Source organism: Vipera ursinii, assembly GCF_947247035.1.
Source record: "Vipera ursinii genome assembly, chromosome: 3".
NCBI classification, from domain to species: domain Eukaryota; kingdom Metazoa; phylum Chordata; class Lepidosauria; order Squamata; family Viperidae; genus Vipera; species Vipera ursinii.
Window position 1 is genome coordinate 184,371,658 of NC_139516.1, and position 19,610 is coordinate 184,391,267.

The following is a 19,610-nucleotide window of genomic DNA, read 5'->3' on the forward strand; positions in this document are numbered from 1 at the left end:
TCAGAATGACTATGTGCAAGAGCAAGCGAAGACACCAAAGATGTAAGTAGCCTGGATCTCTCTCTCTCTCTCTCTCTCTCTCTCTCTCTCTCTCTCTGTGTGTGTGTGTGTGTGTGTGTGTGTGTGTGTGTGTGTGAGAGAGAGAGAGAGAGAGAGAGAGAGAGAGAGAGAGAGAGCGCACACGAACAGAAGGTAAATGTTTCCTAATTTAAAAACTATGCACTGAGATAAGTAGGATTTCCAGAGCTTAGACACTATAGTGCCAATATTGTTAAGTGAAGGAGAAATCCTAAGAGGAGTAACAATAAAAATAAAAAAAATGCTCCCTTGTTACTATGGAAACCATCACCAAGTGATTGCTTTATAAAAGCCACAAGGAAATAGAGATCAAATGCAAGTTCATACTAGTTCAGTGTTCATTATTCAGAACATAATGATTTGGTGGGAGTTTTGCCCTTTTAAAAAGGCGGGATAATTTTTTCTTCCATCTGTTATCTTAAACCAAATTGACTTAAGGGTCCTGGAAATGGTAGAAGTTCAAGTGTCCTCATTTTTATGTATTACTTCTGAAGGAAACACACTGAGGCAACAGAAAAAAAGAACTGGATGTACAAATGTAAAGAGAGATTGATGTAAATAATTCATTTCATTATCAGTTTGTCTTGGCTGGAGATTTTCTTAAGAAAATAATGCCACAACTAAAAGAGTAGGCTGTATCCGGTTACTTTTGTATATCTGAATCAAATTCAAGACTGAATCTAATTTTGTGGAAATTAAAGTCAGCAGTGCTATCAATCAATCAAGTTTTGCCATTGACTTCAAAGGGGATGTCCCTTCATCTACTCTCACAGAAATGATGTAACTGAAGTGGGATTGCTTTGTAAATGGTTAAAAAGTAAACAGAAATTTTAGACTGAAAGACAAATACATGCCAGTGCATTATTAATATGTGAGCATCTTCAGTCTAAGAATTGTCTACCATTTTTAATTGTTTATTTTTATAAATGCTTTTCCGAGTAGCAGAAAGTGCTTCTGATCATAAAAAAAAATGCATGTTCTGCTCCATTCAACGACAACAAAAGGGGAAATTATGCACTTTTGAAGACAATTAATCTTCCACATTGCCAGCAGCAGCTTAAACTTTGAGGCTGGCCACACTGCTGATTCCTGTCTGCTTTGCACTGAATAATACCAAGCTTTTTCTGCAGTATTTATCTTAAAATGTTATGGTACGTATGAAGAGAACCTAGATGCTGAAAGTTGAATAAAATGAAAACCCTGCAAAGACAATTTTGACTTACTTAAATGTTTATTTGGTACCAGAGCTTGATTTTTTTCATTTGTTCACTCTTAAGAGCTAGTTTATTTTGTAAAGAAATAATGGGACCATTGGAAGAAAGCCATTTAAGACTCATTTGGTATCATTGAATCATAATGTTAGATCAATCTTGACAGAAACATGGCTAATAAAATAGAAACTTTAATAGGGTTCTGTATATGTTCTTGATTTCTGGTTCAAATTTTCTTTCATCTTTCTGGTTGATATTCCTGCTAAACGCACACAACACAAGCTCAAAATTATTTATTTCTTGCTCTTATCATATATTTTGATACCCACAGATGTTTTGGACTGAAATTCATACAATACTTGACAATGGTGGCTATTATTTGTAGGTTTATTGGAGTTATATTCTAAAATAACTGGACAGCTATGCTTGGGCAATGAGTGTCTGTACCTGTGAGAATGGAAGGCATTTAGGAACTTTTACTAATCACTGGATTCCTTAAATATCTTTTAATGTTGGTTGATAACTTCCTGTTTTGTTTTTTTAATGACTATTAAGTCTAACTTTTTAATATTTCTTGAGATACTTTCTGCATATATGATAAGATGTGCTTAACATAAAATAATGTTTGTCTGTCATAGTTATTATCAAAGATGCATTTTATTCACAGCACGTAATAAGAAAGATTATGGGAAATGTAGCACTATCTGTTATAGTAAATAATCTAAAGAGATTTGCACAGGTAGCCCTTAAATAACTGGAAATTAGTCCATTTAAAAATACTTAACTAATTTAATTCAATTAAAAAATAGTTAATTAATTAAGAAAATTTAAAATGTGGTGATATAATTTTGTCAAGCCAATCCTTTAATTTTCAATGCCACCCACCAATGTAAATGTTCTCACTAGTTTGTTCAATAAAAATATCAAATATAACAACATGCTGAAATTTAACAGTTAAAATAGTTGGAGTAATAGCAATAAAATTATCACCATTTAAGTATTTCTTTCTGGCGTGAAAAAACAGTGCAGACTCCAGGAAGATATTCATGAAAATAGAATTAAATTTTGTCATTGATAAAATTATTCTCGTAGCCATCTTTCAAATTAATTAGGCGATCTGTTTTAAGTATGAATAAGTCTGGATCTCACAGTTTACAAGGGAAATGTTCTTTAATATAGTTTTTATTCAAATAGTCTGCCCTGTGGATATTCTTAGCATTTTTCACATTATTGGAAGATAGTAGCTTTCTTACAGTAATTGTAAGAATTCAGAGGTAACAGCACTGAAAATAGTAAGATATAACCTATTTGTACACCTGCCACAATAAGGGGGAGATAAAATTATGATCAGACTATTCTTTGTCATTGAAAATGACCCTCTGAAATTTAGTCTTAGTCTTCTTTTTATATTTTAAAAAAATACAAAAAGATGTAGGCATCTCTGTTTCTGGAAGATTTATAGCTTTATACAGTAGAAGATTTTTCTTTACAACTCCAGATTATACTTCATGAACATGAGATTATATTTTTATTAAAAACATTATCTAAACTTGTGCTCAAACAAATGTTGGTAAATATAAGTATCAAAGTGAGAGAGAGAGAGAGAGAGAGAGAGAGAGAGAGAGAGAGAGAGAGATTAAGATAAAATTTGTTTGTGCCAGAATTTTCTAGCTAATCATCCTCCTGCCATTTTCTTAATCAAGGCAGCATATGTATGATTGTGGAAGGATAGTCTGTTGATGTCCACTTTTCTCTTTTACTCTTTTCCCTCTCCTTATGAGTTTTCTTGTCTTCAGGTAATAGTAGTAGTCAACTTTCTCTTCCACAATTCATCTGAAATTTGGGTGTGGCCACTTTGACAAATCCAAGTATCCTGCTTGGAAGAGCAATGGATTACAGCTACATGCCGGTTATTTTGTGCTCAATCAATTTCTATTTCCATGAGTTTATTTGCAAGTAGGATGTAGGATCAAATTTTCCTATACTTTCATAGTATTTAATATTACGTTGGGCCAGATGCTTCCCATTATTTGCAAATTCTATGAAATGGTCTCCTGCATTTATTGTTTTGAATTGTATAGTTTCATTAAAGAACTCTTTCCCTGTTCATTTATCCTAACTTGAATCATAAATCCTGGATTGCCAAGCCTTTTTTTGCCTAAAACATTAAAATATTCTGATTCTAAGCATTAAGAACATTCTGCCAGTTTTCTTTACATGTCACAATTTGTGTTTTGCCAAAGATGAAAATGATGCAGCTGATTTCCTTTTTTAATTTGCTTGCATAGTGCTATTCCATGGAGGAGTGGGGAGAGGACTATCTGTTATTTATTTTCATATAAAACGGTTTACCTTTGGGGAATTATTTGCTTCACTTTCAGGACATTGTATGGTATGGTACTGTAATAATAAATATATGTTCCCCTTATCTCACCACAGTTATCCATGAAGGGTAGTTTTGGTATAGTTTTTACCATGCTGACTAAGTTCCTGATAGATGAATTTTGGTTTCTAGAATTCCTCAAGTCAGCATGGCCATGTCTGTTAATTCTGAGAGTTGCCCATGTTTAGAAGAATTTCTCTAGACAGCTGTGCCAAGAAACAGGTAATGAAGCTTCTGTCCTAAAACTCAACCAAGGTTAGGCTGATAAACCATTCTTAAATTCTCCGAGGATATTAAAATTTATGTTGTAGATTGGAACTTCTTTGTCAGTTGGAGATTCAAAAGAATTAAAAAAGGAAGTGAAAGAGTAAGGTGGCAATTAGTCAACAGAAGGGCAGAAATCAAAATTTTGTTTTCTTTCTTTTTTCACTTCTTTTTCCCTATATTTTTCTCTTCATTTTTTATAATTTTTACTGTATTAGAAATGCAGTTCTAACAATATTTTTAAAATGAACTTGTCAAAGATGCAATACTTACAGTAGACATTATGCAAGCTGCTTTAAGTCCCGGACATCAGAACCAAAATTGTAATGCAGTTATCCAAAAGAAATGAGGAAGCTGTTGACATCTTACATGTTTCCTGTATTTTGTATTTCTGATGGTTATCTTTCTTGAAGAAAAGGTAACCAGTAGTAAGAGATAAGCAGTATAACCAGTTACGGTTAGATTTAAGTGCCAAGGAAGGAGGTAGAAAATGGCATTTGATATGATTTGACACCTCCTGCAGTTATTCCCCAATTTGCTACCCTATTTCCCATTTCATAAAAGACAATTGCAATCATTTATGCAAATTGGAACTCAACACTTTCAGATTTCACTTATAACAAAAAAAAACCCGAATATCAGAAAGAGCTAAAATTTTCCAAGATATTTACAAGATATGAGAAATTCCAGAAGCTGTCATTGTGCTTTATGTATTACATTAATTACAATTGCTATTTTTTAAAGAATTAACATTTTAAAGCTATTTCAGGAAATAAAGTCCCATTTTAACCATCCAAAAGTAGAGAATTATGAAAGCAGTCAATCATTAGGAATAAGAGTTTTAGTACCAACTTTTCATTTATATCAAATAGTATCTACTAGTCATTTTTATAGCATTAACCCACTTAATCATGAAAACCCAAAATTAAATTTTCATTTTTCCCTTTCATGCAGAAAGTCCAGAAGTTGATCTAATTGTACTGAAAGAGTTGGAAGTTGCTGCCTCTTACTCTTCTCTCACTTTATTCCTCTTATCCCTTTTTCTTACTCTTTTTTCCATTGTCTTTATTTCTATTTCTATTTTATTTTTAGAAAAATAATTTAGTAACATATTTTTAAAAAAGAATTAAGACTTTCAACATTTCTTTCTCATGTGAAATCAGGCCACTTTATGTTTTCGTACTGTATCAGATTTCAGCCCAACTCAAGAATTTTTACCAACTGCATTATGTTGAATTTTTCATCAAATCATATACGGCAGGAATAGTAAAAGTGTGGACCTCCAGATACTCAGAGGGCCCATCAGTAAATAATAGTGAAGGATAATATCCATAGGATAATATAGTGTCATTTCCAGTGTTGGATTTTAGGATCATCTAAACAAATTCTGGTTTAGCATTCTTTATACATAGCTTAATATTTATTCATAATAGTGCATTGTGCAATACTGAATATTAATTTACTGCCCACTATGTGTTTTGGGCTATTGTTCCTTATTCATTAGAGTCATAGCTCACCATATCTCAAGAAGTCTGGTGCATAAAGCAGCTTATACAGATCTTCATTTTGCTTCCACCTTGTGAGCTAGGATGCATGAGTGCGAGTGATTTAGTCAAGTATTTTTTTTCCATGGGTAAAGATAAATTTGAGCCTGAGGTTCCTTATTCTTAATTCAACATCTTAACCACTACATTACATTGTGAGTCATGCTCTATAGGCTCTGAAGACTATTATACCCAGTTAGCTTTTTAGGAATTAAAATTCAACTCATTTGTAGGGTTAACAATACAAAGTTCATTTGAACTCATCATGTTTGATTGTATCTTATGTCCATTTTTCATAGATAAGTAGATAGATTCCAATGAAATCAATAGCTTCATAAATTGGAAAGAGTAAGAAAACCAAAACTATTTTAAAAATTCTTGGATTGAACATCATATTGTGCAAAGGAGTTATTTAGGTTCAAATCACTGCTACTACAGGAATTAATTAAATCTATATTTTGATAAGTATACTCATTTCAGAAACGGAATCATAATTTGAATGGAGGCCTCTTCTTGTGTAGCCCCATTGCTGTCTTCTGAAAAAAATATGCTGGGCCAGGCTTGATCTGCTTTATTTGCAAGACCATGTGCTTTTTCCTGAAGCTGAGTTAATACAGTAGGATAATTCGGATTACTGAAATAATCCAATAGCTGAAATAACATGATTTCTTAAACAGAAATTGTTGCCTCCTTCAACAGAACAAATTAAGTTGTATTTAGTCCATTGATAAATATTTCATGTAATCTGGTTTAAAGCTATCTTGGCAGTAATCAGAGAAAAAAAACATCCTTAAATTTCAGCTAAGTATGAATTATTGCAGCTGTATGCAAATAGATAGTGAGAGCTAAAATATAAAGCACTCAAAAAAATTGGCTTTTCCAAAACAATTGCCTTTAATAAACTGACACCTGTGTGGCTGAAAATGGCTGAGCTTTGAATCTAAATCCCTAAGCGCTGTTCTTTGCAGTATGCTTCTAAATAATTTCCCATATTTGAATAATGTTTCCCATGTAAGTGGCACCTGAAAGAGGAAGAGTTATAGTTGCTAATTGATGGAAATAGAAAATATACATGATTATTTTTAACTTCGGCTGTAAAACTCCGCTGTTTAAATTAGCTGTAAAAATATATTTCTTGAACATCTCTCAAAAAAAGGGGATGTTGGGAAGGGTATTGGATTTAGTGATGAACTACTTTGTACTTTTATAGTTTACATGATTTAATATTGCCTATCTGTTTACTGTTTTATCCAAAATAGAAATATAGAATAGAATAAATTTACTTGATATAGTACCAGTAAATGCATTTCAGCACTATCTATATCCAGTCACTATATATCTTTGCTGCCTGGAAGACTAAGATGATGTTTATTCATTTATTAAATTTATATGGCATCTATCTCACAGTTGAGTGATAGGTCATTAAGAATAGAGAAGACAGGATATTGGCAGTAGGGAAAAAAATGGTTGATGGCAGTAACGGTGGATTAGTGCCATCCAAATTTAGTTACAGAAGCTATAGCATTATTGGGCTGCATTTGAACCCCATCAAGCAATGGGATTTTTAAAATAAATAAACATGTTTAAAATAAGTTACAAACATGTTTATATAACATGGTATAACTGACAGAACTTTATATAATTCATAAGGTAAAGGTTCCCCCACACGTGCGTGCTAGTCGTTTCCAACTCTAGGGGCCGGTGCTAATCTCCGTTTCAAAGCCGAAGAGCCAGCGCTTGTCCAAGGACGTCTCCGTGGTCATGTGGCCGGCATGACTAGACGCCAAAGGCTCACGGAACACTGTTACCTTCCCACCGTAGTGGTCCCTATTTTTCTACTTGCATTTTTATGTGCTTTCGAACTGCTAGGTTGGCGGAAGCTCGGACAAGTAACAGGCGCTTACTCTGTTACACGGCACTCAGGATTCGACCTGCCAAACTGCTGACCTTCTGATCAACAAGCTCAGCGTCCTAACCCACTGAGCCACCGCATCCCTCATATAATTCATAATAGCACATAAATTATAAACTTTCAAATATGTAACCTTATCAAGTAAGGAAATTGGAATTCTTCAATAATAGAGACCATAATATCTCTCAGAGGTTTTTTTTTCCATCAGAAATTGTTCCTGAATTGCTTCTTAGAGAGATAAAATAACTTTAGCAGTTGCAGAAAAGGATAATTGTACTTAAATCCTGCTATAATTTTGGAGGGTAATGGTCAAGTGCTTCTAAGTTTAGAATATGAGTAAGGCTACCTAACTACAGAGAAATGTAACTTTAGGATTAATAGTGCGGTATTCTTCAAACAATGCCCTAAAGACTTTGATTGACAGGATTGTAAATTACTTTGGGCAGAGATGTATCATTACAAGACTTGGGTAAGATTGCCGCCTCCTTCACACATAAGCACTTTTTTTTTACTCTACCATCCTTTCATTTTCCTTGCATAATGTACCGTATTTTCCGGCGTATAAGACGACTTTTTAACCCACGAAAATCTTCTCAAAAGTTGGGGGTCGTCTTATACGCCCAGTCGTCTTATACGCCGGAAAATACTATTCACCTCTCTGATCTTTTCTCTTTTCTGCTGGACGGCGGGATCGCTGGGTGTTTTATATCTGTGTTGCACCAAGTCATATCTGCCAATTAAATGAGGAATTACTTGATGTTTGCATTGTTTGTTTAATTTTTTTATTACTGGAATATATTTTAATGTTCTTTCTGATAGGAGTTGGAAGGTTATCAATAATTACATAAATATTTGGCCAAATAGTCTAATAGTATTCTTTTAAATACAGATAATAAAAATCCACAAAAATATCAGCACAACAAAGCAGTTAAAAACCAATTATTTTGAAGTATTTGGGAATAAAAGGATTACATATATTGTTTTATTTCATATCATGCAGAAACACACACTCCAGTCCACGATGCAAACTGTAGAAGATTTCCTTCTTAGAAAGAATTTAACACCACAGTGGTAGGCCAACACCCAGGTTATTCCAAACTCAGGTGTTAGTAGCATTGTCAAAACAGAAAAAAAAACCAGGAGTTAAATACATTAGAGAACAAAGATGAGAGGCTCTCAAGAAATCAGTATGACTAAAGCTTTGTTGTGCCATATGCCCAAATTTTGTGAAAGTTGAAAGAAAGACACAAAAAGAAGGCATTGTCATTGACCAAAACTCCAGGCATCAATTATATGTTCCATATTTTTTGTGGAGATGTACCATACGTCTTGTTGGCCTTCTACACTTCAAAAGGGTGGTAGTGGTGTTGATAAAATAGTTTCAATTTTAAACATCTCTAAAAACAGTTCTCGATATTCAGCCTCATTATATTTTGTAAAATGTTCTCAATGGCAGTGTTCTCAACCCCTCATCTGGTGAGGTCAATTGTTAAATTTTATTTGACTAATTCAGGAATAAAGTCAAAATTATTATGAAATCTATTAGCAGTTTGCCTTGTACTGAGCATCAAAAGTAGAGGGGAAATGAAGTTTTCATGTTTTCCGGAACAATTCGAACACTGGGCACTATCTAACAAAATGAAATTCAATTGTGAAAAAAGTAAGGTTCTACATTTAGGCAGGAAAAATCAAATGCACAGGTATAGTATAGGTGTTACCTTGCTCGATAGTAGTAACTGTGAGAGAGATCTTGGAGTCCTAGTGGACAATCACTTAAATATGAGCCAGCAGTGTGCTGCAGCTGCCAAAAAAGCCAACACAGTGCTAGGCTGCATTAACAGAGGGATAGAATCAAGATCACGTGAAGTACTAATACCACTTTACAATGCCTTGGTAAGGCCACACCTGGAATACTGCTTCCAGTTTTGGTCACCACAATGTAAAAAAGATGTTGAGACTCTAGAAAGAGTACAGAGAAGAGCAACAAAGATGATTGGAGGACTGGAGGCTAAAACATATAGGGAACGGTTGCTGGAATTGGATATGTGTAGTTTAATGAAGAGTAGGGTGAGGGGTGACATGATAGCAGTGTTCCAATATCTCAGGGGCCGCCACAAAGAAGAGGGAGACAAGAAAGAGCCTTGGTGGAGCAGTGGGCTAATGCCTCCTTAAGTAACACCAGCTGCCTGCAATTAGTGCAGGTTCGCATCCCACCAGGCTCAAGGTTGACTCAGCCTTCCATCCTTCCAAGGTAGGTAAAATGAGGACCCAGATTGTTGGGGGCAATAAGCTGACTTTGTAATAATGCCGCTTGGGGTGTGTGTGTGAAAGCCCTAATAAGCAGGCATATACATAGAATGAAGGCTACTGCTAAGCTTGTAAGCCGCCCTGAGTCTTCGGAGAAGGGCAGGATATAAATGGAATTTTTTAAAAAAAGCTATTCTCCCAAGCATCTGAAAGCAGGGCAAGAAGCAATGGATGGAAACTAGTCAAGGAGAGAAGCAGCCTAGAACTAAGGAGAAACTTCCTGACAGTTAGAACAACTAACCAGTGGAACAACCTGCCTCCAGAAGTGGTGAATGCTCCAACACTGGAAGTTTTTAAGAAGAGACTGGACAGCCATTTGTCTGAAATGGTGTACGGTTTTCTGCCTTAGCAGAAAACTGCCATCTTAAAAATATGTGGAAGGGCCCAACTATAATAAAAGGTCACTGGATGAAATTTCCATTGTAATTATGGTACACAAATTCCATATATATATGACTTGCACAGGTAAAAACATTCCGCTATCATTTCTTGTAATACTGAGAGAATTGTGAGATTTTTTTATTTTTTTAAAAGACATAGTTTTAAAACCCACTCAGATGTATCTGAGAAGAACCTTTAAGGTAACAAAATTATTTTTAAAATGTAGTGTATCATATGGCTAATTAAAATTACCCTGCAAAAATCTCATAATTGTGTGGCCATAGTCAAACAAATCCCCCACATAATTTTTAAAAAACATATTTTGATGAGGCAAAATGTCTTTTAGAAATGAAATGTTAGTTCTCAAGTTGTATGCCCACCCAACTCACAAATGACTTTTGGCAGTTTGCAATCAAATTAAAACAATCTAAACCGGACATATCAAAGACAAACAAACTGGCAACTGAGGATGTCAATCAGTAGATAATATCATAAAGCAATATCTTATGTAGTGCAAATTAGGACATTGGTCCAATCTAACAGAAGAAGACTAAGCCTCTTATTTCAGAGATAACAATAACTAATACGTAAAGTAGTTTTGTATCTTAACAATGACTTGCATAGAAATGTGAAGAATCCAAATCAGATAAATTGAAGTAGATAAATGAAAAATGAAGAAGTTCAGAAGGAGAAAATTCAAATTATATATTTTCTTTTAGGACAATGAGTGCAAGAACAAATTTAAATATAGCAATCTCTTACTGTCCGTCAATGTTTTCTAGTGACTTGTAATGAGAATAAAAAGTTGAATAAAGACTCAGATTCATATGTTTGTCGGAGGATATAAATGAAGTCTCAGTCTTCTAAGGTCTACAAACTGCAGCAAATGAGATTGAGAAGGTTTTATCACTATTAAGATGTTATCTACCTTTTCCTGACTTGGCCTAAACTGTGCTGATTTAAATCATCTACTTAAATCTTTTCCAAGTTATTGTTGCATAGGAATGTGACATTCTTAATAGCCAAGGAAACTAATTGTTTTGTTCATCTAGTACTCCCTTTGTCTCTTTCTTCATATCACCAGCCAGTAGAGGAAAACTCACTAATCTGGGTACTTCTGCATGGATGAAAAAGATTTCTTAGAGTTCTTTGTAACAATTACTGTTGTAACAAGAGTAAATATAAACAACTAATTTAAATTCTTCAGATGGCAATATACCGTATATGGATATTATAACTTATTAACTAGGCTCATGTGAAATCATATACTGTCCCAAGTTATAAAGGAACCTGAAAATGCAGCCACAAACTCAACAAATATTAGTTGAAAGGAATGTTTCTAATATTTATTTATTTTTGTGCTGTCCATCTCACTATTCAAAATGACATAGAAGGAAATTATGCATCATCTCATTTTCTTTATTTTTTTATTCTTCCCCCCTTTTTAAAAAAATAATAAATAATTATAGAAACTTATGGTTAAAATAATATCAGAGAAACTAATATTATAGTCCATTTGTTAATTTTGGGAAGATAGTTAAGAGAACTCCCTTTAAAGGTTCCTGCTTGTAAGAAAATTATTATGGGTGATTTATTATGCTGTGACTTTTTATAAGCAAGTGGACAGTGCTTATTCTCCCACGTGTGATTCTCTATCTTCCTCCCCATTTGAGGATAATATCTTCTCTTTGTCAAAAATATTTGCCTGAACAAAGCAAAATAATAATCATACAATTATAGGTCAAAATTATTGACAGGTAAAGTTACAATTTTATGATATAAAGTTTATATCATTGTTTATAAAGTGAAAAATAGAGACTCTTATCTATTAGGTTTCTTCTGAATGTTTTATCAAAGACATTTTTGTCTCTAGCAGTGAATTTTGTGTGTGTGCTTTTGAGAAAAATGACAATGTTGGTAGTCAGATGAAATATCTGTAGCACCACTTTCTCCTGGAAACTAAAAATCATGTTGTTTTTTTACACCTGAAGGTCTAGCTCTTAAGATCTGATCTATGCATAAATCAGAATATAGAGTGTGAGAGACTGAAGTGATAATCTGCAGGCAAAGAGCCAATTTGTCCCTATAATACTCCCGCCAATGTTATACATTATTACATATGATCTCCCTATCTCTCTCGATGCTGCATTTTAATTCAGGTGTGCTTATTTTCAGACATTAATATGGCAGGGGAGCCAAAACCATACAGACCTAAGCTGGGAACTAAGCGACCACTTTCTGCTCTCTACAGGTAAGATGTCCGATTGAGTAAAGAACCTATGAAGTGTTTTTGAAGTTTTTGGGTGTTTCTGAAGTTTTTAGTGAATGTTTCTTGGTAAAATATTCTCCCTTGCTTGAATATCTGACCATTTGGCTGCCCCTTGGCAGAGAAGTCTTGCTAGAAATAAACTCTTAGCATTCTTTTTTTTTTAGAATTTGCAGCTTGGTTTCAATCCAAAGCCTCTCTTGCCATGTCTCTTTCAGCCCTTTTCAGGACTTCTCCACCTAGATCATATATACAGGATACCCACTGGCACCATTCCCTTAGCCCCTTATTAAGCAATAAGATTGATATTTCTGCAAATTGCCTAGAGTTTGGCTGGTTTCAGGCATTAAAGATACGTTTTACAAATTAAATAATAGCAATAGCACTTAGAGTTATATATTGCTTCATAGTGATTTAGAGCTCTCTCTAAGCAGTTTATAAAGTCAGCATATTGCCCTCAACAATCTGGGTCACCATTTTACTGACCTCAGAAGAAGGGAAGGCTGAGTAAAACCTTGAGCCAGACAGGATCGAATTTCTGGCAGTGGACATAGTTAGCCTGCAATGCTGCATTCTAACCACTGTGGCAACATGGGTCTTATCTAAAGCTTCAGCTTCTTGTCACCTGCGTGAAATCTCTATGTGTGATAAGGGATCTTGTTTTATCAGAGCTGTGGCCACACATAGAGTTCTTCAGATATTTGAGGCAAGGCAAATTCAGTTAATTACTCTGCACTCCAAACATTTCCTGAGATAGGAGGCTATTATTTATCTTACCTACTCATGAGTAAGAGTGGCATAGACATGTTAGACAACTTGCTGACTAGGCAAGAAATATTGACCAACTGCCAGTAGCTACCTCTTTCACCTTCTAGACCTCTCTTTTGCACTTTTCATTTTAGAAGAAAGAATATTTGAGAGCTCATATGAATTATTTGGGTCTCTAGGCAACTGCTTTTAGTATAAGTACTGTTTGTTAAATCTCCCAGGGTTACTGAGTCTCAGAAACAATTTATTTTGATGCAATTTTACATTTAAAAAATTCCACAGTTTAGAACACGGGTGTCAAACTGCCAGCCCACGGGCTGGATGCATCATCCCAAAACCGCGCCCACCCCATTGCCGGCAATGGAGAAAAAGCTCCGATACATTGCGCAACGTCACGGGTTTTACATGTCTGGTTTAGAACAATATATAAAGACCTTTGCTGACCAATGGGCCTCTGTGGCCAGGGGTATTTCAAAAGAGTTTTACAAGCTGCTATTCTATTAAACTTTCAGGAATGCAAGACAATAAATATCCTAGGTCAGATCATTTCATCACCTCTCACATGATTTTGTATTCTAAGTAACCCCTCCAATCTTTTGCAGTAAAATAATAATAAAGGTACTTGAGCAGATGTTCACCATATTACTCCAGATACATTGAATATCTGGATCCATTTCCATCTGATTTACAGATTGGATTTGGCACTGATAATTTTGACACCCTAATTCATTCAGTGGAGGGAAAAATAAAATAAGACTTTTGTATAATTCTCCTGATATTTTTTCAATACAGTCTTCTCATATACCCTAAATAACAACAAGGATGCTGGCCAGTATAACTATGTTTATGGTTATTACTGAAATGTTTATTAAATCAGTTATTATTGTTCCAAACTGAAGGAATGGCAGATAATTGCTTGATAAAGATGATCATTTACATAGCTAAAGGAGAGGACAACAAAACAGGGAAGGGACTGATGGTTAAATTCTAGCTCACCAGTTTCTGCCCAATTCTGCTGTGCTACAGATCATCCTGTGATGTTGCCAGAGCCCTGCAAGTTCAGGTCTGAAGATGGTTAATTTAAAAAGTCAGAGGCCAGATCTGAATCAAGCCAAGCTAAAACAACAAATGAATGTATTTCTCTCCTCCAGAAGAGGAGAGGCAAACGTCTTTTGAGGCCAGAAGCAACTGTAGATCAGGTTCTAAAAGAAACAGTAAAAGAAATCTGTAGTGGGATCTAGCAATTAATGCTTTAGTGCAGTGTTTCTCAATCCAACTTTAATGCTTACTTGGGAATTCTGGGAGTTGAAGACCACACAGCTTAAAATTGCTGAGGTTGAGAAACACTGGTCTAGATTAAAAAGGGGATGGGTAACAATAGCATGAAAATTATGTAGTATTACTGTTCATGAAGACTGCTGAGAAGGTTGAGTTGCTGAATTACCATGGATACTGCATGCATAAATATCATCCTAAGAGTATACTCTCATATACCAATTTGACTTCAACATTTTTATTTTAGCTTCATAACACTGAGTTATTAATTTAAAGATCAGTTTAAATGAAATGCCAGTAGATAACTGTGTCTCTCTCCTGCCTAAGATTTTTTAAAAATAATTTACTGTATCACTACAAATCTCTTGAAACCATTTACACTCAAAAAGGATCAAACTAAGGGCAGCCATATTTTGAGCAAATTGATTCTCAGTTCATAAGGATGGGTTTCAACAGTTTTTAATTATAGTGTTTTATCCATAGGCCATCACACATAAACTATCTCTTCTTTTTTCCCCAAGGAAATGCATACCCAGTTGCATTTATTAGCAACCTAGTGAAATCTTATCATTTATCATTATATATCTTGAAATGTGTTGGTTTGATTATCTTCTGGAACAGTTATTTGTTTATATTTCATTTTCCTCCAAAGAGTTCAAGATCTCTTTGACACTCACAATAGCCCAAAGAGATATATTAGAATATTAGACTATTTCAAAGTATCTTTCAAAATTAATGACAGGATCTTGGATTTTCTTGGTCATAGGGAACAAGTCAACAGAAATAAGTTATTTCTACCTCTGCTAGCAAGCAGATAGAGCTTTTAAATTGTAATTCCATGGAAGAAACCAGTGTCCTTCAGGGGAGGGAGGGAGAAAGGAAGGACTGCATAAGCTGCAACTAAGATGGCACCATGGAAAAGCCAAGGCTAGCAGAGTGTGCTGGAGAACACCTATCTGCTGATTGGATAAGCTGATCTGGGAAATGACAGATCTAGCAATGGTAATGAGAAAATAATGTTATGGAAAAAAATTTCAGTGAAGAGATTGTAAGGAAGAGGGGAGATTGAAAGAATGAGGAGAAGCTCTGTAGTCATAGTCAAGGTCTCCAGGCTCCAAGACCTCTATGCGGTGCAAAAAAAACCATTATATCTTGTGAGGGGACTAGACACAAGCTGCTCCTTTCAAAATCATGGTTCTGAAATCAGGAAAGGCACTCACACATTCCAGAATGTTAACTTGGATTGTTGGGATACTGGGCCTTTGTGAGAACTTGAATCCTGGAAAATATAAGGTCTTCATCTTGTATAGCTACAGCATACAATGTAAGCCTTGTGCCATGCATTATTATTTTTTCAGCAAATTTAACTGTTTTTGTTATTTTATTTAACAGACTTGAATCAAAAGAACCTTTCCTTTCTGTTGGGTGAGTAAGAACATTTTGATTTAATTTTAGAAAAAATAGCTATAATTATATATTTCAGTAGCATTCAACTACTCAAAGGAATAGTTGTAGCATTTCATTTACTTTGGGAGATCTTCAGTAATGACTAGAAAAATATAATTTAGGCAGACTATCTTTTTCAAAAGTGTTCAGTTACAAGTAGTCCTTGACTTATGACCAGTCCATAAAACACGTATACAGCAATTGTAAAATGTGCACAACCCCCCCTCCCCAGTCAGATGTCCGTATTTTGGAAGCTTGGCAACCATCCCACATTTATGACTGGTTGCAGCATACCATGGTCATGGGACAACAAATTGCAGTTGCTGCAACTGATCCACTTAATGACCACCGCAAAAACAGTCATAAAATTGGGTCTAGTCAAGGGCCTTGACTTATAACCACCATGATTTATGATCAAAATTCCAGTCCCAATTGCAGTGCCTGTATATATAATAATAATAATATAGTATCATTTCCAATTGCTTTCATGTCTAAAGAATAACCCTATCAAAGAATCAACAGAGATCCTGATTATTTATCAGTATTGTTATCACAACCTAAATAACATAAATACCAGATAGTCCTCAACTTATTATCATAATTAGGACTGGAACTTCCATCTGTAAGCAATGCAGTTGTTAAGTTCAGCACCATTGTTAACTTTGAACAGTCACTAAATGACTGGCCTTAAGTTGAGGCCTACCTGTGGTGGTTTTATATAGATAATCTATGGATATGGAATATGGTTCTTTGTGAAACTGCATTCTCATCATTCCTTGGACAGAAATCGTAATACATATAACAGCTCTTTTCTTGCAGATGATCTTCTGAACAATAAACCTTTCAATGAAAAGTTGAACCAAACTCACTAAATATAATCATCCAATATAGTTTTGTAAAAAGCAGATTGTCAAATCTGTCAGTGGTATGGGAAGTCTGTAATTACCAGTAGAGGTGGAGTGGGTGGTTTCTAGGGTTTTCATTTGTACATATATTTTAACTGCTTCTGATGTGGATCTCAAAATAACTATGCTTAAGAATGAACAAACAACAGCCAGACAGATAAAAATACACTAACAGATGCCGTGGAAAAATGTTAGATTGAAGTGAGCTAACATACAAGTTAAAAACATTTTCCCCACTTCCAATTTTATTCTTTCCTTTCCTTCCTTAGCAAGATAATTGTGATCAAATGGACACTTCAGTTTTTGGAATGAAATGGTTCTAGAAGAATCTGCAACTTAGATGTTTATACCGCTTAATTTTGATTATGTAAATCAGCCTTCTCCAAGTTGACATCTTTACCTTCTTGTGGGTAAAAAAAAATCTTGTTAAGGATTCAATTATAAAGGGTACATCGTCAGGATGAAACTAGTCCACTTTTGTGTATTTGAAAATCAGTGTTCCTTTTGAATGGGTTTTAGCTTTAATCCTATACCACTAAGAGAATTGAATTGTCATTTTAGAGTAATCTTTTGTAATCAAGTGCTATCCAGATGTAATGGATTTCAGTTCCCAAAGGTCATGCTTGCTAAACTAAGATTTATGTGAAATTCAACACATCTGGAGGACACATCGTTGGAAGGCTCTAACAGGAAAGAATATGACAAGTTTTCAGAAGAGAATCGTGCCTCTATCTTGCTTAAAAGACTTGTCTAGTACTGTAATGCGCTAAACTGCAGATTTTCAGACAATGCTCAGATTCTGTTGATTAGGAGTTTCAGCAAATTCATTGTATAATATCTCGATCAGTTCTCCCAGCTGAGTGCAGACCTAGTATAATTTTTTCTTTGATCATGTTGGCTGGAGAGATGATTAATTGTATTGGGAGAACTGTCCAATACATCAGGAAGATACCATTTGGAGAAACAGTAATATTGCCATCAATATGAAATAAAATTATACTATGCCAGCTTTTAGCAACATTGGCATATTTCTTGGGAAACTGCTGCTACTTTGAAGCACCCTTTATGTAATTTTGTTATAAATATGTTCATTTACCTTTTATGTAAAGGTAGCACCCCTCCAGTTGATCTGACACTTTAATTTTCCAATTTGATTGGGAATTTCCAGAAACTGCATCTCCAAGTGATTAAACTTTACCAAGGATCAAAGGCAATAGCAAATAGCTATTTTTTTCAGAATAATGTTTGCTTTCCTGTAACATGAAATTCCTTTTCAGATGTTACAGTCTCCATGATCTTAAGCCTTTGAAGACCTTCAGGGCTTCTCTACTGGAGGCAAAGCTTTTCTGATATCTACTAACCTCCCATCATGCCTATATTTCCCAGAAACCGAATCCTTAAAACCAGTTAGAAGCAAAGAGTGACAAACAAGCTGCCAAACTGTATACTTTGCCTCAAGAACCCTTGGACATGCTGAAAAGCCTGTTGATGTTCCCACACACAGCAGCACATTTTAGGCCTATAGAAAATGAAAAGAAAAACCTCAAAGACCCAGAGGTCAAGAGGATGGAAATCCTGCAGTGCAAACCTTTTCTGAAATCTTTATGCTTTGAAAGAAGAAGCTGATTTATCTGTCTGGTGTAGAGCAGGGGTGTCAAACTGCTGGCCCGCGGGCTGGATGCATCATGCGGAAGCCGCACCCAACCCATTGTCAGCAATGGCAAAATCGTCCTGATACATTACGCAACATCACATGATGTTGCAAGTTTGACATGTCTGGTATAGAGGAAAGAACCTCTGCAATAGCAGTCTCCATTCACAAAATCCTAAATTTCCTGTGGCTGGATGTTCAAAAGTTGTAACCAAGCATCTTTCACAGATAGGTGCCAGCCTCTCTTCAGTCCTAGCCCTATGAAGCTCCAACTTTACTCAAGGAGCCAGACCCTAAAGTATAACAGAAAAATTTGGGATGCCAGGTACATACTTTTTACACCAGGAATAAAAAGCTTCATAAATTATTGTAGTCAATGTTGACCATTTCTATTTTCTCTTTCTCTCAATTGTAACAAGTCATGCATTAGAGGTCCTTAGGCTTTATTTTGACTTCAGATTCAAAACTTCTAGTTATAATCCCTGCTTGAAATAGAAATGTACAATTCTATCTGATATAATTGCAGCTCTTCACCATGAGCAAAATAATACAGTGAGCAGTACATTGAATGATTGTAGATGAATTAATAGTTTTCATGTCTCTGATCTTCATGGAATCCTTTGTGTGAATATTTAATCATGTACAACAGGGGTCCCCAACCCCTGGTCCATGGACCAGCACCGGTCCGTGACATGCCAGCAACAGTGCTGCGCAAATAAGTGAAGCCCCATCTGCAAGTTACAGGCAGCATGCAAAACCACACCCCCTCTGGTCCACTGAAAAGCCTCTCTAGACGGAACTGTTCCCTGGTGCCCAAAAGGCTGGGTGCTACTGATGTACAAGAACTAAATAGTGCAGAAAAAATGAGACTTTACTTAGATTTGGAAATTATTTATTTATTTATTATTTAGATTTATATACTGCCCTTTCCTGAAGAACTCAGGGTGGTTTACAGGATATTTAAAAGAAAAATCAATACAAAAGTTAAAAACAATTTAAAAAGATTAAATCAATCCCTGAGAGGAAAATAAAAACCCCAGTTAAAGTTAAAAATTCTCAGCCTGGGCCATAGAGCTCGAAGAGCCAGGTCTTCAGGTCCCGGCAGAATGAATGGAGGTCGGGGGCAGTCCTAAGCTCCGCGGGCAGCTGGTTCCAAAGGGTAGGCGCGCCCACTGAGAAGGTCCTACCCCTGGGTGTTACCTGCCAGCAATCTTTAACC

General features: G+C 35.3%; 1 protein-coding gene across 1 annotated transcript in view; it reads left to right on the forward strand.

The window, feature by feature from the left end:
* RALYL (RALY RNA binding protein like) overlaps nt 1-19,610 on the forward strand; it is a gene marked incomplete at its 3' end in the record, with an annotated part of 92,357 nt that overhangs the window by 61,044 nt on the left and 11,703 nt on the right. Inside the window, exons 2-4 of the mRNA XM_083360327.1 lie at nt 2,244-2,257; nt 12,240-12,331; nt 15,782-15,814. Of these exons, the coding sequence (XP_083216453.1) occupies nt 2,244-2,257; nt 12,240-12,331; nt 15,782-15,814 (139 nt within the window). The remainder of the gene's footprint in view (nt 1-2,243; nt 2,258-12,239; nt 12,332-15,781; nt 15,815-19,610) is intronic.